This window comes from Oncorhynchus mykiss, chromosome 18 (genome assembly GCF_057628025.1).
Source record: "Oncorhynchus mykiss isolate SJ-2025 chromosome 18, ASM5762802v1, whole genome shotgun sequence".
In the NCBI taxonomy this organism is placed as follows: domain Eukaryota; kingdom Metazoa; phylum Chordata; class Actinopteri; order Salmoniformes; family Salmonidae; genus Oncorhynchus; species Oncorhynchus mykiss.
In genome coordinates this window covers 20,484,067-20,505,428 of record NC_143039.1, presented here as the reverse complement: position 1 = coordinate 20,505,428, position 21,362 = coordinate 20,484,067, and the positions used below count along the sequence as shown (strand labels likewise).

At 44.7% G+C, this 21,362-nt stretch overlaps 1 protein-coding gene across 3 annotated transcripts in view; it reads left to right on the top strand.

The window, feature by feature from the left end:
• Window positions 1-16,557, top strand: part of LOC110513917 (uncharacterized) — a 99,239-nt gene extending 82,682 nt beyond the window's left edge. For all 3 annotated transcript variants that reach the window (XM_036951305.2, XM_036951303.2, XM_090207694.1), the window contains exons 13-21: window positions 132-310; window positions 1,115-1,268; window positions 2,514-2,655; window positions 6,277-6,446; window positions 10,064-10,242; window positions 10,852-11,005; window positions 11,179-11,266; window positions 11,531-11,600; window positions 12,523-16,557. In XM_036951305.2, the coding sequence (XP_036807200.1) occupies window positions 132-310; window positions 1,115-1,268; window positions 2,514-2,655; window positions 6,277-6,446; window positions 10,064-10,242; window positions 10,852-11,005; window positions 11,179-11,266; window positions 11,531-11,600; window positions 12,523-13,248 (1,862 nt within the window). In that variant the 3' untranslated portion in view covers window positions 13,249-16,557. The remainder of the gene's footprint in view (window positions 1-131; window positions 311-1,114; window positions 1,269-2,513; window positions 2,656-6,276; window positions 6,447-10,063; window positions 10,243-10,851; window positions 11,006-11,178; window positions 11,267-11,530; window positions 11,601-12,522) is intronic.
• The last annotated feature ends 4,805 nt before the right edge of the window (window positions 16,558-21,362 follow it).

Below are 21,362 nucleotides of genomic sequence, written 5' to 3'. Positions count from 1 at the left end.
ATTTTCCTTTCACCATCCTCCTATCTCATTGTTTCTCTATTTACGTTCTAGCTCTTCTTCTCTCCCTGTGAAGCATACAACCATAACAAGCCCACACCATGCAGTTTTCTTGTCTGTCTGTTTGTCTGCAGTGGAGACAGAGGCTCCGGTTAACTTGACCTACACCCTGTTGAACGAGACGGAGGAGGAAGCTGGCCGCACCGCCATGGTGTCCTGGGTTTACCCCAATCCCTCCCACATCCAGTACGGTTGGATCACCCTGGTCTTCGAGCTGCAGTACCGACGCATCACCGAGCCCAACAACTGGAAGGTAGAGAGAGAGAGAGAGAGAGAGAGAGAGAGCACGCAAGATGGAGAGGGGGAAATAGAGCGAGAGAGAGAGAGGTGGGGGGGGAAAGAGAGCGGGGGAAAGAGCGAGAGAGAGGGGGAAAGAGAGAGAGAGAGAGCACGCAAGATGGAGAGGGGGAAATAGAGCGAGAGAGAGAGAGGTGGGGGGGAAAGAGAGCGGGGGAAAGAGAGAGAGAGAGAGGGGTAGAGGGGGACAGAGAGAGAGGGAGGGGTGTAGGTGCAGTGTTTATCAACACCATTTGAGGGTGTTAAGCTTGTGATGTGGGAAGCATGTCATGTCCTTGATTGATTCTTTAAGAGGAAGATGTGCTTATTTCACAGTTAAACCAGGAGTTTGTCTGTTACCCACGTTACGACCGATGATCCTGGCTCTTTGTCAGATGAGAGAAGAGAAAGAACAGAAACAAACAGAAACGCAGCAGCTCTCTATGGCTTCATGGTTTAGTCTGGCTGAACGGTGAAACATCTTTTTTTAAACAGTACCATATTATTTCAACAGTATCGGATTTTTAAACTGTCACTTTAACCAGTATCACACTACTCATCACCTTCTGTCACCTCTATCCCGTGTAGCTCATTTGGTATAGCATGGTGCTTGCAACGCCAGGGTTGTGGGTTTGATTCCCATGGGGGACCAGTATGAAAAATGTATGAAAATGTATGTACTCACTACTGTAAATTGCTCTGGATAAGAGCATCTGCTAAATGATGGATGTGTACTGTAACTGCTACTGACAGCTCACTATCACCCCCTGTGTGTCTGCAGGTGAAGGGCTTGCTGAGAGAGCCTTGTCTGGAGCTGCTGGATCTGCCGGTAGGAGAGTACATTGTCAGGGTGAGATGCCGTTCCCAGAACAACGGCCTCTGGAGCAAGTGGAGCACCCCTGTCCTACTCTGTGTCCCAGTCAAATCTACCCCCGGTAGGGACTCTTAACTGTCTGATGATTCAGTTACAGTCAACTCCTAATCTGAAGCATTAGGCTATAACATAACAAAATGTGGAAAAGGGGTCTGAATACTTTCTGAATGCACTGTTCGTGTGCCTCAAACACTGCCAAGCGCCTATGAATAGGAAACTGCCAATGTCATATCTATCTAAAGTACAGCACAGTGTCTGTACTGTTATATATGCCTGTCACATGTAGTCTATAAGGCCAGTTTCCAGAGTGGTCCTGTTTTCCTGGTAGGATTTGTGATTTGCTGACTGACTGAGATTACTGGTCCATTAAGAAGTACAGTATGTAGTAATACTTCTCAGTGGACCAGTAATCTCAGTCAGTCATTAGACAATGGGTAGGTCAAGGCCTGTTCTCTCTAGTGACCTCACCTCATTATAAGTCTCTCAACAGATGTTACCTGGATGCACCTCCACCGCAGGGAGCGTGTGTGTGTGTGTGTGTGTGTGTGTGTGTGTGTGTGTGTGTGTGTGTATTTACGTGCGTGCGTGTGTGTGACAGTCAGTCTGTCACTACCATACTGCCTCAGAAATACTGTATTTCCTGACATTGGAAATACATAGAACATTAACTGTCAATTGAACAGCCTTATTCAAGACGGTCATGTTTATTAGCCTTATAAAACTTGTCATGGTGTAATAGCCTCATAACATAACATGGGTTAATCATTAAAGCAAAAGGTACTGTCTATACAATGTTTAAATCATAAGTGTCCACGTCACTGTAAGTTACATAATGTGCTTCTTCAGGGAAATAAATGGATTTAAACAGTAACTGTTTGTTCCAGTCAGCCTGAGTGTCACTGTTGGAGATGTAATCCTTCTCACGAGGTCCTGCTGTTTGATTTGGGGTTCAGTTCAGTTTCCTACCAGCTGCTGCTCTCAAAAAGAGTCGTAAGACCAACCTGGTTAACGGATTAACAGTTTTTAGCGTTCACCCAAATGTCATGAACCTGGATTTGAGTTTCCCTGACAACCAGGGCACCTGAGAGGCCCGGTGAAATGTTAAGAGGCTGATGTTTTATAATATGGATTATTTTGATAGCTGAATGATTTTGGCATGTATTTCTTCATGTTTATAAATTGTTGATCCGTGTATTCACCAGAACAGTGCATAGAAAAATATATCAGTCTGTTAGAAAAAGCCGACAGTGAATGCAGATATCCATAGAGATGGTTAGAGTCATTAACCTCTCGTTTTATCCCCCAGGTGCTGTTGCCGTGACGACCCGGCCCCACATCTACTACTGCCGCTCGCCCAACATGGAGGTCTTCACCTGCTGGTGGCATCCCCTTGACAACAACTCAGAGAGTGGCGACAACATCACCTACAGCCTCACCTACTCCTTAGAGTACGTACTATTACTGTACAATGCATTTGTATTCAGACCCCTTGATCCACATTTTATTAAGTTACAGTCTTATTCTAAAATGGATTACATTTGTAAAAATCCTGCTCAATCTACACACAATACCCCATAATGACAAAGCGAAAACACAGCTATTTTCAGGTCTCTCCAGAGATGTTAGATCTGGGTCAGGTCCGGGATCTGGCTGGGCCTCTAAAGGACATTCAGAGACTTGTCCCCAAAGCCAGTCCTGCATTGTACTTAGGGTCGGTGTCTTGTTGGAAGGTGAATCTTTGTCCCGGTTTGAGGTCCTGAGTGCTCTGGAGCAGGTTTTCATCAAGGATCTCTCTGTACTTTGCTCTGTTCACCTTTCCCTCAAACCTGACTTGTCTCCTAGTTGCTGCCGCTGAAAAACATCCCCGCAGCATGATGCTGCCACCACCATGCTTCACCATAGGAGTGATGCCAGGTTTCCTCCAGACGTGACGCATGGCATTCAGGCCAAAGAGTTCAATCTTGGTTTCATCAGACCAGAGAATCTTGTTTCTCATGGTCTGAGAGTGCTTTAGGTGCCTTTTGGCAAATTCCAGGCTGGCTGTCATGTGCCTTTTACTGTGGAGTGACTTCCGTCTGGCCACTCTACCATAAAGGCCTGATTGGTGGAGTGCTGCAGAGATGGTTGTCCTTCTGGAAGGTTCTCCCATCTCCACAGAGGAACTCTGGAGCTCATTCAGAGTAACCATTGGGTTCTTGGTCACCTCCCAGACCAAGGCCCTTCTACCCCGATTGCTCAGTTTGGCTGGGCGGCCACCTCTAGGAAAAGTCTTTGTGGTTCCATACTTCTTCCATTTCAGAACGATGGAGGCCACTGTGTTCTTGGGGACCTTCATTGCTGCATAACTGTTTTGGTACCCTTCCCCAGATCTGTGCCTCGACGCATCCTGTCTCGAAGCTCTACAGACAACTCCTTAGACATCATGGCTTTTGCTCTGACATGCACTGACAACTGTGGTAACTTATATAGACAGGTGTGTGCCTTTCCAAATCATGTCCAATCAATTGAATTTTTCACAAGTGGACTCCAAGTTGTAGAAACATCTCAAGGACGATCAATGGAAACAGGGTACACCTGAGCTCAATTTCGAGTCTCGTAGCAAAGGGTCTGAATACTTATGTAAATAAGGTATTTCTGTTTTGTTTTTTATGAATGTGCAAAAATGTGTGATTATGGTGTATTGTGTGTAGATTCCTGAGGGATTATTTTTATTTAATCAATTTAAGAATAAGGGTGTAACGTAACAAAATGTGGAAAAAGACAAGGGGTCTGAATACTTTCCAAAGGCACTGTATATACACACACCAGGTACTATATACTGTATACATACACACACCAGGTACTATATACTGTATACATACACACACCAGGTACTATATACTGTATACATACACACACCAGGTACTATATACATACACACACACCAGGTACTATATACTGTATATACATACACACACACCAGGTACTATATACTGTATATACACACACCGGGTACTATATACTGTATATATACACACACCGGGTACTATATACTGTATATATACACACACCCCCGGCTTTATATACTGTATATATACACACACCAGGCTTTATATACTGTATATACACTGCTCAAAAAAATAAAGGGAACACTTAAACAACACAATGTAACTCCAAGTCAATCACACTTCTGTGAAATCAAGCTGTCCACTTAGGAAGCAACACTTATTGACAATAAATTTCACAGGCTGTTGTGCAAATGGAATAGACAACAGGTGGAAATTATAGGCAATTAGCAAGACACCCCCAATAAAGGAATGGTTCTGCAGGTGGTGACCACAGACCACTTCTCAGTTCCTATGCTTCCTGGCTGATGTTTTGGTCACTTTTGAATGCTGGGGGTGCTTTCACTCTAGTGGTAGCATGAGACGGAGTCTACAACCCACACAAGTGGCTCAGGTAGTGCAGCTCATCCAGGATGGCACATCAATGCGAGCTGTGGCAAGAAGGTTTGCTGTGTCTGTCAGCGTAGTGTCCAGAGCATGGAGGCGCTACCAGGAGACAGGCCAGTACATCAGGAGACGTGGAGGAGGCCGTAGGATGGCAACAACCCAGCAGCAGGACCGCTACCTCCGCCTTTGTGCAAGGAGGAGCAGGAGAAGCACTGCCAGAGCCCTGCAAAATGACCTCCAGCAGGCCACAAATGTGCATGTGTCTGCTCAAACGGTCAGAAACAGACTCCATGAGGGTGGTATGAGGGCCCGACGTCCACAGGTGGGGGTTGTGCTTACAGCCCAACACCGTGCAGGACGTTTGGCATTTGCCAGAGAACACCAAGATTGGCAAATTCACCACTGGTGCCCTGTGCTCTTCACAGATGAAAGCAGGTTCACACTGAGCACGTGACAGACGTGACAGAGTCTGGAGACGCCGTGGAGAACGTTCTGCTGCCTGCAACATCCTCCAGCATGACCGGTTTGGCGGTGGGTCAGTCATGGTGTGGGGTGGCATTTCTTTGGGGTGCCGCACAGCCCTCCATGTGCTCGCCAGAGGTAGCCTGACTGCCATTAGGTACCGAGATGAGATCCTCAGACCCCTTGTGAGACCATATGCCATATGCTGGTGCGGTTGGCCCTGGGTTCCTCCTAATGCAAGACAATGCTAGACCTCACGTGGCTGGAGTGTGTCAGCAGTTCCTGCAAGAGGAAGGCAATGATGCTATGGACTGGCCCGCCCGTTCCCCAGACCTGAATCCAATTGAGCACATCTGGGACATCATGTCTCGCTCCATCCACCAACGCCACGTTGCACCACAGACTGTCCAGGAGTTGGCGGATGCTTTAGTCCAGGTCTGGGAGGAGATCCCTCAGGAGACCATCCGCCACCTCATCAGGAGCATGCCCAGGCGTTGTAGGGAGGTCATACAGGCACGCGGAGGCCACACACACTACTGAGCCTCATTTTGACTTGTTTTAAGGACATTACATCAAAGTTGGATCAGCCTGTAGTGTGGTTTTCCACTTTAATTTTGAGTGTCACTCCAAATCCAGACCTCCATGGGTTGATAAATTTGATTTCCATTGATAATTTTTGTGTGATTTTGTTGTCAGCACATTCAACGATGTAAAGAAAAAAGTATTTAATAAGAATATTTCATTCATTCAGATCTAGGATGTGTTATTTTAGTGTTCCCTTTTGAGCAGTGTATATATATATATATATATATATATACACACACCATGTACTATATACTGTATATATACACACCATGTACGATATATATATATATATATATCCTGCAACAAGGAGAGTACAATGTGTGTATATATATATATATATATATATATATATATATATATATATATATATATATATACACACATTGTACTCTCCTTGTTGCAGGATTGGTAGTGGATAAAATCCTGCATTCATTAAAAAACACCTTGAAATATTCTAACACTAGTTTTTAATTTCAAGTCTTTTTTTCTCAGTAAAGGCAGGTATTTTCATTCTATCACATCGTGTAGTAACAATGTATCCAATTCAATTGAATTGAATTGACCATATCATTCCTTTCTTGTTTGTCACAGAAAGGGCCCGAGGCGTGAGTGTCCAGACTATGTAACGGGCGGCCCCAACAGTTGTCACTTTGACAGTGGCCACACATCCATCTGGACCATATACTGCATGAACGTGATGGCCAGGACCTCCCACGGAGTGTTCAGCTCCAAGGACCACTGTCTGGACGTGGCTGATATAGGTACAGGGTGATTGTAACATGCGTTGTTTGAAGGAGACCAAGGCGCAGCGTAATTTGTGGTCAGCATATATTTATTTAACCTCTAGCGACCAGCAATCCCGTATCCGGGAGCGTAATCATAGCCTCAAGCACATTACCATAACGCAAACTTTCCTATTCATGAAAATCGCAAATGAAATTAAATAAATATATTCAAACACAAGCTTAGCCTTTTGTTAACAACACTGTCATCTCAGATTTTCAAAATATGCGTTACAGCCAACGCTAGACAAGCATTTGTGTAAATTTAGCATGGCATAATGCTATTCTAGGCTGTGCTGGCAGCAGGCAACATTTTCACAAAAATAAGAAAAGCAACCAAATTAAATCATTTACCTTTGAAGAACTTCAGATGCTTTCACTCAGGAGACTCCGTTAGATAGCAAATGTTCCTTTTTTCCAAAAATAATATTTTTGTAGGCGAAAAACGTCACGTTTGTTCATCCTGCTTGGCTGAGAAATCGACAGAAAAATACTTCAACTATAACGCATTAGCATAACGCAAGTTTTTATATTCATGAAAATCGCAAATGAAATTAAATAAATATATTGAAACAAAAGCTTAGCCTTTTGTTAACACTGTCATCTCAGATTTTCAAAATATGCTTTTCAACCAAAGCTACACAAGCATTTGTGTAAGAGTATTGATAGCCTAGCATAGCATTAAGCCTAGCATTCAGCAGGCAATATTTTCACAAAAACAAGAAAAGCATTCAAATAAAATAATTTACCTTTGAAGAACTTCGGATGTTTTCAATGCGGAGACTCTCAGATAGCAAATGTTAATTTTTTCCAAAAATATTATTTGTGTAGGAGAAATCCCGCCGTTATGTTCATCACTTTTGGCTAAGAAAAAAAAACGAAAATTCATTCACTACAACGCCAAACTTTTTTCCAAATTAACTCCATAATATCGACAGAAACATGGCAAACGTTGTTTAGAATCATCCTCAAGGTGTTTTTCACATATCTATTCGATGATAAATCCTTCGTGGCAGTTGGGTTTCTCCTCAGTAGCAAACGGAAAAGTACTTGCAGCTGGAGATTACGCAATAATTGCAACGGAGGACACCAAGCGACCACCTGGTAAATGTAGTCTCTTAGGGTCAATCTTCCAATGATATGCCTACAAATGTCCCAATGTTGCAGACACCTTGGGGAAAACGTGGAAAAGGTAAGCTGACTCCTAGCTCCTCCACAGCCATATAAGGAGTCATTGCCATGAGGCGGTTTCAAAAAATGCAGCACTTCCTGATTGTATATTTATCTGGGTTTTTTCTGTAACATCAGTTCTGTGGCACTCACAGACAATATCTTTGCAGTTTTGGAAACATCAGTGTTTTCTTTCCAAAGCTGTCAATTATATGCATAGTCGAGCATATTTTCGGGACAAAATCTCTTGTTTAAAACGGGAACGTTTTTCATCCAAAAATTAAAAGAGCAACCCCTATATCGAAGAAGTTATGAGAACCAGCAACAAAACAACAACGTGAAACCAAAACGAACGTACTGTTCCGTAGGCTACAATAGCTGTACAAAAACAAGATCACACAACATAGGTGGGAAAAAGGCTACCTACGTATGATTCCCAATCAGAGACAACGATCGACAGCTGCCTCTGATTGGGAACCTGTAATGGCAGATTTCCTCCTCTTCGTCTGATTGAGAACCATATCAGGCCAAACATAGAAATTCCCCGTGTGCCCCCCCAAGACATTTTTGGGGCTGCGTCTCGGGCTTCCTTCCGCGCCGCCGTGCTGACTCCATTCGCCGGTATCCCTCCTCACACTGCTCCAGAGAATCCCAGGCGGGCTCCGGCACTCTCCTTGGGTCGACCGACCACCTGTCTATCTCCTCCCAACTAGTAACATAGTCCAGATATCGTTGCCTCTCCTGCTGCTGCTGCTGCTGCTGCCCGTTACCACGCCGCTTGGTCCTCTGTTAGTGGGTGTTTCTGTAACGGCAGATTTCCTCCTCTTCGTCTGAAGAGGAGTAAGGATCGGACCAAGATGCGCCGTGGTAAGTGTTCATGACGATTTTAATAAGAAAAGCACTGAACACTATGAAATACAAAAACAATAAACTAATACGTGAAATAACCAAACCGAAACAGTACCGTGTGGCAACAAACACCCACAAACCAACATTGAAACCCAGGCTACCTAAATATGGTTCTCAATCAGGGACAATGATAAACAGCTGCCTCTGATTGAGAACCATATCAGGCCAAACATAGAAATGAAAAAACATAGAAAAACACACATAGACTGCCCACCCCAACTCACGCCCTGACCATACTAAATAAAGACAAAACAAAGGAAATAAAGGTCAGAACGTGACAGAACCACACTCAGCCAAACACAAAGAAATACAAAACATAGAATGCCCACCCCACATCACACCCTGACCTCACCAAATAGAGAAATAAAATGTCTCTCTGTGGTCAGGGCATAGACCCCGCTCCATCTCTGGTTCCCCCCACTTTGGTGGCGCCTCTGGTGCGGGGACCCTCGTCGCCGACCCCGGACTGGGAAACCTCTGTAGTCTCCGGCCTGGGGACCGTCGCTGGAGGCTCCGGACTGCGGATTATCCCTGGAGGCTTCGTGCCATGGATCATCACTGGAGGCTTCGGGCCATGGATCATCACTGAGGGCTTCCTTTGTGGAGCCGGAACAGGTCTCACCGGACTGAGGAGACGTACTGGAAGCCTGGTGCGTGGAGCTGCCACAGGCCTTACCAGGCTGGGGAGACATACTGGAGGCCTGGTGCGTGGAACCGGAACAGGTCTCACCGGACTGGGGAGATGCACTGGAAGCCTGGTGTGTGGAGCAGGCACAGGATACACTGGGCCATGGAGGTGCATGGGGGTCTCAGGCGCAGAGGGGAATAGGGTGCTATTTCAGTACACTATAGTATATGGAATAGGGTGCTATTTCAGTACACTATAGTATATGGAATAGGGTGCTATTTCAGTACACTATATTATATGGAATAGGGTGCTATTTCAGGACACTATAGTATATGGAATAGGGTGCTATTTCAGTACACTATAGTATATGGAATAGGGTGCTATTTCAGTACACTATAGTATATGGAATAGGGTGCTATTTCAGTACACTATAGTATATGGAATAGGGTGCTATTTCGGCTCAACCTACAACTGTTGTGTTAACCCACTGTTGTGTCTGATATTTGCGATGTCTCTTCCTGTGTGTCTGGCGTCGGCCACACCTCCTCTCCCTGTTTATGTGACGTCAGCTCTTCCTCATTTCAACCCAGTCCAATGGGAGTTAGTCCCCTCCCAGCAGGGCACATCTGATCCCATCAGACACATTCTGTCCCCCTTACTTCTCCATTACCTCAGCATGTTGCTTATTGTCTCTGTTGTCCCTCCACATCCTGTTTGCTGTTCATTGTGTATTCTCCCCTCCCCCTGACTGCCAGCCTAGGTCTTTTCCTTTCACCATCCTCCCATCTCATTGTTTCTCTATTTACGTTCTAGCTCTTCTTCTCTCCCTGTGAAGCATACAACCATAACAAGCCCACACCATGCAGTTTTCTTGTCTGTCTGTCTGCAGTGGAGACAGAGGCTCCGGTTAACTTGACCTACACCCTGTTGAACGAGACGGAGGAGGAAGCTGGCCGCACCGCCATGGTGTCCTGGGTTTACCCCAATCCCTCCCACATCCAGTACGGTTGGATCACCCTGGTCTTCGAGCTGCAGTACCGACGCATCACCGAGCCCAACAACTGGAAGGTAGAGAGAGAGAGAGGGAGAGAGAGAGAGAGAGAAAGAGAGAGAGAGAGAGGGGTGTAGGTGCAGTGTTTATCAACTCCATTTGAGGGTGTTAAGCTTGTGACGTGGGAAGCATGTCATGTCCTTGATTGATTCTTTAAGAGGAAGATGTGCTTATTTCACAGTTAAACCGGGAGTTTGTCTGTTACCCACGTTACGACCGATGATCCTGGCTCTTTGTCAGATGAGAGAAGAGAAAGAACAGAAACAAACAGAAACGCAGCAGCTCTCTATGGCTTCATGGTTTAGTCTGGCTGAACGGTGAAACATCTTTTTTTAAACAGTACCATATTATTTCAACAGTATCGGATTTTTAAACTGTCACTTTAACCAGTATCACACTACTCATCACCTTCTGTCACCTCTATCCCGTGTAGCTCATTTGGTATAGCATGGTGCTTGCAACGCTAGGGTTGTGGGTTTGATTCCCATGGGGGACCCGTATGAAAAATGTATGAAATTGTATGTACTCACTACTGTAAATTGCTCTGGATAAGAGCATCTGCTAAATGATGTATGTGTACTGTAACTGCTACTGACAGCTCACTATCGCCCCCTGTGTGTCTGCAGGTGAAGGGCTTGCTGAGAGAGCCTTGTCTGGAGCTGCTGGATCTGCCGGTAGGAGAGTACATTGTCAGGGTGAGATGCCGTTCCCGCAACAACGGCCTCTGGAGCAAGTGGAGCACCCCTGTCCTACTCTGTGTCCCAGTCAAATCTACCCCCGGTAGGGACTCTTAACTGTCTGATGATTCAGTTACTGTCTGCACCTACCCACAGTCAACTCCTAATCTGAAGCACTGTTATATGACCCATATGGAATGGAGTAATATGGCATATGGAATGGAGTAATATGGCATACGGAATGATCTAGATGTGTGCTGTCTTTGTCCCTTACAGATAAGCTGCTGGCTCTGCTTTTGGTGACCGGTGTTGGGGTCATGTTGTTGCTAGTCATCGGCTTTGGAATTATCCTACAGGGCAAGAGGTAGGGAAACACACACACGTAAACAACGATGTAAACAATTATGTAAACATCAAATGCATGTTTGATTTTTTTCAAAGACTTAAGATACAGTGTTTTATTCATCACATAAAGGATGTAAAGGAGATAAATGTGTGCAGGAGTGATCTTGTATTGATATATAAACCCTTCTATATTACAGACACATGCTGTATAGGCTGTAATATCATTAAATATAAATGTAGAAAGTGTATTGATGGTTCTCTCTGATCCCTGTCTTTGGTGTAGGATAAAAACATTCCTTCTGCCTCCAATTCCCAAACCACGCATCAGAGGCATCAATCCCCTGCTTCTGAAGGTAAATACACACACACACATACTCATGCACACACACACACACACACACGCACACACACACACACACACACACACACACACACACACACGCACGCGCAGACACACACACACACACGCACGCGCAGACACACACACACACACGCGCAGACACACACACACGCACACACACACAGACAGACAGACAGACAGACAGACAGACAGACAGACAGACAGACAGACACACACACACCAGCCTGGTGACTTATAACAACTCACTGTTCACTCAAGCTTCACTGAGTTGTTTTTGTTTTTTTATCCATCAATCCCCTTCTTATCTTCTCTAACCCCTCCCCTTCCTATCCCCTATCTTCTCTAACCCCTCCCCTTCCTGTCTTCACTGTCCCCTCCCCTTCCTATCTTCTCTACCCCCTCCCCTTCCTATCTTCTCTGTCCCCTCCCCTTCCTATCTTCTCTGTCTCCTCCCCTTCCTATCTTCTCTATCCCCTCCCCTTCCTATCTTCTCTATCCCCTCCCCTTCCTATCTTCTCTATCCCCTCCCCTTCCTATCTTCTCTGTCCCCTCCCCTTCCTATCTTCTCTGTCCCCTCCCCTTCCTATCTTCTCTGTCCCCTCCCCTTCCTATCTTCTCTATCCCCTTCCCTTCCTATCTTCTCTATCCCCTCCCCTTCCTATCTTCTCTTTCCCCTCCCCTTCCTATCTTCTCTATCCCCTTCCCTTCCTATCTTCTCTATCCCCTCCCCTTCCTATCTTCTCTTTCCCCTCCCCTTCCTATCTTCTCTGTCTCCTCCCCTTCCTATCTTCTCTGTCCCCTCCCCTTCCTATCTTCTCTAACCCCTCCCCTTCCTATCTTCTCTATCCCCTCACCTTCCTTTCTCCTTTTTTCCTCCCTCCTTTTCATCTTTCTCCTCCTTCCTTCTCTCTCAGAAAGGGGGCTTTGATGAGATCAACCGTCATTTCATCTCCTTCCATGGCTATAAGCCCCCAAGCTACAGCGAGGAGGAGGTCTGGGACTCTGTCAGCATGGACAACAACCAGTCTCTCCAGGCTCCCCTGGGGATCCTAGCAGTCCGGAAGGAGGATTATGATATGGCCATCCACAGCCAACTACTGGTCCAGACCACCTCCAGCCACGCCCCTTATACCCCAGTCCCCGCCTCTTACACCCCAGTCCCCGCCCCTTACTGTCAGGCTCCAGTGGAAGCCTTCCCGACCCCGTGGGAATGGCCAACAGCAAACCCCGACCAGTCAGAGCTTCTGGTCTTCCCGGGCACTGACTACAGCATGATGGTGGATCCCACCCCTGTCCCGCCTCCGGACCAGCAGGCCCCACCCCCATCATCCACCCAGGGCTTCTACACGTGCGTGAACATGCTGGGTGACAACGGACAAGTGCATCTGGTGCCCTGCCTGCCCAACCACCTGAAACACAGCCCCTATGTACAGCTGGAGGAGGAGCTAGAGGAAGGAGGGCTGGAGAAGAGCAGCCAGTTAGATGACTACCTGGCTAAGAAGATGGAGGCAGTAGCCAACAGGAGTGCTCCGGGAGAGACAGTGGTAGAGACAGAGGTGGAGACAGAGAGTGTGGAGCAGAGTGAAGTGGCTGTGCCTTTACTGCCTGGAACCACTGGCACACAGGGCAACATGGTGTGACCAGTTAGCACACATACTCACTCACACACACACACACACACACACACACACACACACACACACACACACACACACACACACACACACACACACACACACACACAGCAACAGGAATTACTCCAGGCTAAAATGAGGATGTTAACTCATGGATGGACCTTTTTATATACCTCCTTAATATACTAACATAATGATGTGTTTTTGTGAGTGCACCGGCCTGGGACATGAGTCCTTTGTGTCTACCCCCCCCCCCCCCCCCCTCCCTTGCCTGCCAAATGACAGTGACACTGCTGGACAGACACTGCTGCCACCTCTATCCACTGCTGATATGGCAGGGACCATGTTCTGACTACATTCTCTCTGCGGGGAATCAGAGATGCAGCATTTGACTGTGAGGTTTTCTTTCAGAGCAGAACCGAGGTCGGGATACAAGATGGATTCCTTTTGACGCAGAAAATCTGACAAGATGAAAAAAAAAAAAAACTTGCAAAGTGTCTTGAACAATAACAATAGATTCTCTGTAGAACTACAACTGTTGTTGTGTGGACTGAGTCACTGAAAGGTCAATATACTCACCTGTTCTTCGGTCCAATCTTGTTAGATAATAATGCCTGCGAACTCTCTTGTTGTTGGATGTAGAATTAATGACCAACCACTCTGTGAAAGACGCTTCGATTTTTAACAGTCAGGTTTTAGGGCTCTGTGAACTCATTTAATTGGATTTAGGTGAAAAGTTTGACGAATGCAAGAATAGCAGTTGTACTTCACTGAGACCAGTCATAGCCGTTCTGAGGCCCTGGCAGAAGTTAGCCTGCATTTAGAGAACAGTGGAGCACACCAAAGATCTGAACACCCAGACCAAGAGAGCAGTACACTTATTCAAATATAAATGTATTTTTAGAGAGAAATGATTGTAATTATTAGAATGAATGAATTACAGAGGAAATACGTTAATATATCAAATGCACTATTGACGAGAAATATAACGAGGCAATGTTATAATAATAATAATGATAACAGTAAAGTACACTTAGAAAGTGAACTGTCTGGGTTCAATCTATGAACTAAATCCCAGATTTAACTGTATGCTTCATACTCAGGAACACAACCAAGCATACAGTAGGAAGTCAACCCAGTAAAGGTGCAGTCTACTTTCAGTCCCGTGTGACGGCACAACCAAGCATACACTCAAAACTTGTTTTCCTTTTCTTGAATTTTTGGTCAGAAATGAAACTACAGATTGCACTGTATTCAAAACAAGTGATGGTCATTTTTGGTAAAATTTATAATTTTCGGTCTGTAAAACAGCCTTCACTATGCAGTGCTACATGTGCTCTGACTATTAACTACATGCTGGATTTGAAAGCACTTATTTACCAGAACATAACACATGCAGCTCGCTCAGGGGAGAAGAGAGAGGGGGCTAAAGAAAAGAGCACTGTGATCATTTGATTGATTTTTACATAGAAAATGAGGCGACCAGACGAGTAGGGAGAAAACACATCTTCTGAAGTGGACAAACAATGGTTAAAGCGTCTAATGTTATGTACAGGAACAAGACATTTTCACCACACCCACATACTTGAGTAGATGTGTTTTTCACAGTGATTTCTTCATAAAATCTTTGACAAGCTTTCCTGGTGAATAGGAGGGCATGTGTGCTATTTAGACAATGGAGGCTTTTATAATGACAAAAGTAAGACGCTCCCAGATGCTAGGAAGATAACCTTGAAGGTGTGTGGATGGCAGTCTAATATTTTCAGAGGATTTTTACACTAAATATATGCATTGTTTTCTGAAAGAAACATGGAGAAACAAATAATATGCATCACCTGTGAAATAAACCACTCTCAGAGCATTTGAAATGTCGGGGTACAGTTTAATAACATCGGAAGCAGTTCATTAGCCATTTAACACACTGGATAACAATGATAACACACACAGTACGATATGATGCAACGAGTAGCTTAAAAACTTTGTACTAAAACACTGTGTTCCTATTACACTGGCCCTGTGGATGGATCTTGGTTAGTCTATTACACTGGCCCTGTGGATGGACCTTGGTTAGTCTGTTACACTGGCCCTGTGGATGGACCTTGGTTAGTCTGAAACAATGGCCCTGTGGATGGACCTTGGTTAGTCTGACACACTGGCCCTATGGATGGACCTTGGTTAGTCTGAAACACTGGCCCTGTGGATGGACCTTGGTTAGTCTGTTACACTGGCCCTGTGGATGGACCTTGGTTAGTCTGAAACACTGGCCCTGTGGATGGACCTTGGTTAGTCTGTTACACTGGCCCTGTGGATGGACCTTGGTTAGTCTGTTACACTGGCCCTGTGGATGGACCTTGGTTAGTCTGAAACACTGGCCCTGTGTATGGACCTTGGCTAGTCTGAAACACTGGCCCTGTGGATGGACCTTGGTTAGTCTGTTACACTGGCCCTGTGGATGGACCTTGGTTAGTCTGAAACACTGGCCCTGTGGATGGACCTTGGTTAGTCTGAAACACTGGCCCTGTGGATGGACCTTGGTTAGTCTGAAACACTGGCCCTGTGGATGGACCTTGGTTAGTCTGAAACACTGGCCCTGTGAATGGACCTTGGTCAGTCTGTTTTACGTGTTGGTAAATATTTAAGGTTTAAATTATGTTTTTAATGTCTCTCTCTTGGTTTTTCTCGCTCCCCCCCTCTCTATGAAGTCAGGTGGTTTCTCTACCATCAGTAGTCCTGTACAGTGCTTTTCTCTGTGTTGTCATACTGTTCTGTTCACTGTTGTACTCTGCTGTGCCGCTTCAAGTTTGTGCCTTGACTTGACTGTGTGGAACTCTCCTGTCCTTATAAGTGCTCACACTGGTAGACTGAAATTATATATTTTTCTAACGCGATAGACGCGATAGACAGACACACACACACACACACACACACACACACACACACACACACACACACACATAGACACACACACACACACACACACACACACACACACACACACACACACACACACACACACACACACACACACAGACACAGACACAGACACAGACACAGACACACACACACACACACACACACACACACACACACACACACACACACACACACACACACACAGACACACGATAACACAGACAACAGCGGTATTTGTGAAGGCCATATAGGACACGTAGAAGCAGTCAGGTCAAATTGTTTCTGTTCTGTACATGGGATACGGTGGGGTGCGTGAGTTATGTTGTTTGTTTTGGAAGCTATGTCCCATGCTGCAAGATCTTTCCCATGCAGTGAATAAAGCCTACTGCTGACCTGTCTCCACTTCAGCCTCGTCCATTCTCCTGAACACTCTCACACACGGACACACCACTACCTCTGATCGACTCTGGCAGGAATTCCCTAGTAGCGAGTGTTGCACTTCACTGAAAGCTAAAATAACCATCATCTATCGCAGCTGGGATTCAAATATTTAAAGGGCAGATGCGATTCCACGTCATTATCCAATGAAAATGTCAGTGAAATGCCAACCTGTCGACAGAAAACTGTATGTGTGTCTGTGTGTCTCTCTCTGTATTTGTGTGTGTGTGCGTGTGTGTGTACTGTACTAGTCAAAAGTTTGGACACACCTACTCATTCAAGGGTGTTTCTTTATTTTTACTAATTTCTACATTGTAGAATAATAGACGTCAAAACTATGAAATAACACATATGGAATCATGTAGTAACCAAAAAAGTGTTAAACAAACCCAAATATATTTGAGATTCTACAAAGTAACCACCCTTTGCCTTGATGACAGCCTTGCACACTAGGCATTCTCTCAACCAGCTTCATGAGGTAGTCACCTGGAATGCATTTGGTCTCCGTGAGGTTGTGGCCCATCTGCGGTGGGCCTGGGATCCTTACTTGGGTATCTTCACAGATGGATCAAAGGATCCAGGCAGTGGGAGAGCAGGATTTGTTTCAGATATACTAGGGGAGGTGGCTGTCTGATGGAGTTTCAGTCTTCTCTGCTGAAATGCTAGCACTAGTGTGGACATTGGGATGGGTGGAAGAAGTGGGGCCTAAAAGAGTAATTTTGTGTTCAGACTCTGCTGCCAGCCTGGTTGCACTGAAAGAAGGGAAGTTAAAGGCACACCCAGACCTGATAATAGATATGTTGATGGTTCTTCATAGGGTGAGGCAGAAAGGGTGTAAAGTACAGAACCAAAGTTTGGACTCACCTACACACCTCATTCCAGGGTTTTTCTCTATTTGTGCTATTTTCTACATTATAGAATAATAGTGAACACATCAAAACTATGAAATAACACATATGGAATCATGTAGTAACCAAAAAAGTGATAAACAAATCAAAATATTTGTTTTAGATTTTAGATTCTTCAAAGTAGCCACCCTTTGCCTTGATGACAGCTGTGCATACTAAACAAATAAAAATATATTTTAGATTCTTCAAAGTAGCCACCCTTTGCCTTGATGACAGCTTTTCACACTCTTGGCATTCTCTCAACCAGCTTCATGAGTTAGTCACCTGGAATGCATTTCAATTAACAGGTGTGCCTTGTTAAATTTCTTTCCTTCTTAAAGCATTTGAGCCAATCAGTTGTGTTGGGACAAGGTAGGGGTGGTATACAGAAGACAGCCCTATTTGGTAAAAGACCAAGTCCAAATTATGGCAAGAACAGCTCAAATAAGCAAAGAAAAATTATAGTCTATCATTACTTTAAGACATGAAGGTCAGTCAATACGGAAAATATCAAGTTCAGTGCAGTCGCAAAATACATCAAGTGCTATGATGAGGACTGCCACAGGAATGGAAGACCTGCTGCAGAGGATAGATTCCTTAGAGTTACCAGCCTCAGAAAATGCAGCCAGAGAAGACTGTGAATCAGGCCTTCATGGTCGAATTGCTGCAAAGAAACCACTACTAAAGGACACCAAAAGGTGAAGAGACTTGCTTGGGCTAAGAAACACGAGCAATGGACATTAGACCGGTGGAAATTTGACATTTGGTCTGATGAATCCAAATTTGAGATTTTTGGTTCCAACCGCTGTCTTTGTGAGATGCAGAGTACACGTGTGGTTCTCACCGTAAAGCATGGTGAAGGAGGTGTGATAGTGTGGGGGTGCTTTGCAAGTGACACTGTCTGTGATTTATTTAGAATTCAAGGCACACTTAACCAGCATGGCTACCACAGCATTCTGCAGCGATATGCCATCCCATCTGGTTTGCGCTTACTGAGACTATAAGTTGTTTTTCAACAGGACAATAACCCAAACACACCTCCAGGCTGTGTAAAAGCTATTTGACCAAGACGGAGAGTGATGGAGTGCTGCATCAGATGACCTGGCCTCCACAATCACCCGACCACAACCCAATTGAGATGGTGTGAGATGAGTTGGACCGCAGAGTGAGGGACAAGCAGCCAACAAGTGCTCAGCATATGTGGGAACTCCTTCAAGACTGTTGGAAAAGGGGGTTCCGGTGACACAACTTAGGAATGGCTGCCTAGTTTTTCACACTGTTGGGTATTACCACCCCCCCCCCCCCCCCCCCCCCCCCCCCCCCCTAAATTCAAGTACTTACTCTGAGCATTGTAATAACTTACGCAAAATGAAAAGGGGAAAATAGGAAAAGGTCGCGGAGCTACAGCAACAGCCCGTAACAAGACAGCAGAAGATATAATCGTTGATGAACCCGAGATGGCTAATGCCAGCGCAAATAAGATAGCAGCAGCAAAATAACCCTCATTTCGTGAGGTGATAAAGGAGGAATTGCGCGAGGCGCTCACAGGCTTACGAGAGGAACTTCGAGAAGATGTAAGAAAATAACTAAATGAGTTCAAGAAGGACATTAACCAGAAACTTGGAGAAAACAAAGAAGAACTTCACAGCATATCTACAAGAATGGGTGTTAGGAATTTTATGAATAATGACTAAACAATATCCCCATTTTAAATAGAACTGTAACTAAGTAAACTTATACTCTGTTTTATTATATCTGATTAACAATATGAATTCTTAAGTGAGGGATTGTGGAGCCTGAAACAGGGGGTAATTACATTAAATAAATACCATTCCAGCCAGGTTGGAGAGGATTGGAAGTGTTTTTTTTTAAGTAAGCAGAAAGGGTCATTAACCTATGGTTGAACCGACTCAACTTAGCTCTGGAATGTTCAGATAAGGCAGTATGTGTCTTCTTAGGTTTTCCATTAGCTGGAACTGTCTGCTGAATGGTGATGGATGAAAACTTCGGAAGGTTTATCTCGAATGAACTTTTGAACTTGGGAGAAAGAATACCTATGACGTCATATTTTGTATATAAACTGTTGTTCGTGGTTACATGGCAGTGCGCTCCGAGAATAAATACTATTATCTATTTTTGATAAGACTGGTCTCTGTCTATTTTATACAAATAAAAATCTTACAAATTCTCATAAAATAGACTAAGTGAATTCAATTAATGAAAACATATTGGAATAATGAAATTATACTAACAATGGGGGACGCAGAACAGCGCATTGGGGAAACAGACACATGGAACTCTGCAGTCAAGGAAATACTTGAACAATCACTGAAAAACCAACACGCACTACAGGCAAAAGTGACAGAACTCGAAGGTTTCTCACGTCGAAACAACATTAGACTTTATAATGTAGTAGAGGGTGCAGAAAAAGACTCTATGCCCAAATTCGTGGATGGTCGATTCAAAGACATACTTGAAGACGACACTGACGACACTGGGAATTGAGAGAGCACACCGAGGTCTTGCCCCAAACCCTCTCAGCAGCACCCCACCAAGACCCATAATAGTACGGTTCCTAAAATTCTCAGTCAAAGAGAAAGTCTTACATGCAACCTGGAAAAAGCCTGTTAGCTTCCAAGGCCATCGAGTGTTCTTTGATCATGACTAAGCAGGAGAGATACTGAAAAGAAGGAAAGATTACACCCCATTAAGAAAGCACTTAAAGAGATGGGTATACGCTTCCAAACACCATTCCCGGCAAAAATGCGGGTATTTCTGGAAAATGGCCCGGTTACATACAAGCATGCAGACGAGGCGGCTGAGGATCTGAAGTCGAGGGGCATCCCAGTGGAGTATACCACCAGGAGAAAGGCAACATCACCGGTGGAAAGACTCGAGCAGGCTCTCCTATGGATCGTTGTCGACAAGCAGAGTCATGGCGAAAGAGGGAAACCACCTCGGAGAGAGGACGTTCACATCCGAGAGAGACTCAGGCATTTCCAGGGGAAGGTGGAAGACGCTGAATCGGATTTAACCCGAATTAATAGTTACCGCGAGCTGTTAAGATGTTGGGTTGTTACGGTTGACATGGCAATAGGTATAATATCTCCCCTATTTTCCCCCCAATGCTGAACAAGGGTGAGTAGCCAAAAGTGTGTTCTTTATGAACACACTAAGTAGCATCACGTTAATAACATATATTTGAACTAAGGATTAATGACACATTGACAACGGGGCGACAGAAGGGCATATCGAGGGGAGGATTCATGATATGCACACATGACCGATATAGTTTTCACTTGTAATTAACCGATGTGTATAAGCGACGAAATAGGCACCCTTATTATTTTTGGTTCCACCAGGTCTTGTTTGTGACTACGTCACGCATTTTCATATCTGAGCGAGGGGCCCATCCTGCGGACAGGCTCATCCCCTCAAACCCCAGAGGCAAGCGACAGTCCTCTGACATGGGAGTCCAAATACCAAAATATTTTCCTACTTTGGTTTACTTTATTATCGTTCTTGATTTTTAGTTCATTTTTAGGCTCAAGATAAGCAGGCAGATATGGTGCACAGGTTTTTTTAATTTATATCGATGCATCATGGGGATGTATCGATTTAAGCTCATAATTTAAGCTCATAATAAGTCTCAATGTAAACGGACTGGGGAGTGACATCAAGAGAAGTAAGGTAATAGCAAAGATGAAACGGGAGAGAAGCGACATACTATTCTGGCAGGAAACTCACTTCTCCACACCTGAACACGAGAAACTAAAGAAAATGGGATATAGGAATACTTTTTTTCTTCTTACAAAATGGGTAGAAGGGGAGTTGCAATCTTGACACCAAATTCAGTTAATTTAGAGTTTATGTCAGAAATAA